We start from the raw sequence: 514 nt of genomic DNA, 5'->3' as shown, positions 1-514 counted from the left end.
TTACCAATCATAGTACTATCAACAATAAACAAAATTCAATAGTTCTGTTCGTTACAATGGCAACACTACAACTACTGATGTATAAAACAATGATACAAATACTAATTATATCAAATAACAACAAAAATAAAAGAATTCACTATCTTTGTCAGCATTACCACGACACAAAAATGAACCAATAAACGTATTTACCCCCCCCCCTCCTCCAAAAAAAAAAAAAAAGTATACACATATATATTACCGCCATAGCATAGCCAGCCCGTGGTTGGATGTTGATGTAGCCACCATACTCAACCACTTTCTCCACCTGAAACTCATCCAGGCAGGTAACTACATCCAGCTCCTGCACCATCCGCTGCCCCGTCCAAGCCATGCCGTGGTCGCTGACTAACACCACGTTAACCTGGAATGCCTCTGGTGTTTGAACTGCGCGCGGCCAGGGTACCTTGTGCGTGTTCAGTCTCGGGTAGTGTGGGGAATAAGACACAGGGTTTGGGAGTGTCATATTGTATAC

The 514-nt window shown here is 42.4% G+C and overlaps 1 protein-coding gene across 1 annotated transcript in view; it reads right to left on the bottom strand.

Annotated features, from left to right (window-relative positions):
• LOC119591543 (glycerophosphocholine cholinephosphodiesterase ENPP6-like) overlaps window positions 1-514 on the bottom strand; it is a gene marked incomplete in the record, with an annotated part of 12,203 nt that overhangs the window by 3,482 nt on the left and 8,207 nt on the right. The window contains 1 exon segment of the mRNA XM_037940293.1: window positions 242-403. Within this exon segment, the coding sequence (XP_037796221.1) occupies window positions 242-403 (162 nt within the window).

This window comes from Penaeus monodon, chromosome 28, assembly GCF_015228065.2.
Source record: "Penaeus monodon isolate SGIC_2016 chromosome 28, NSTDA_Pmon_1, whole genome shotgun sequence".
NCBI classification, from domain to species: Eukaryota; Metazoa; Arthropoda; class Malacostraca; order Decapoda; family Penaeidae; genus Penaeus; species Penaeus monodon.
Note: the sequence above shows the minus strand (reverse complement) of the source record. Positions and strands in the feature narration are given on the sequence as shown.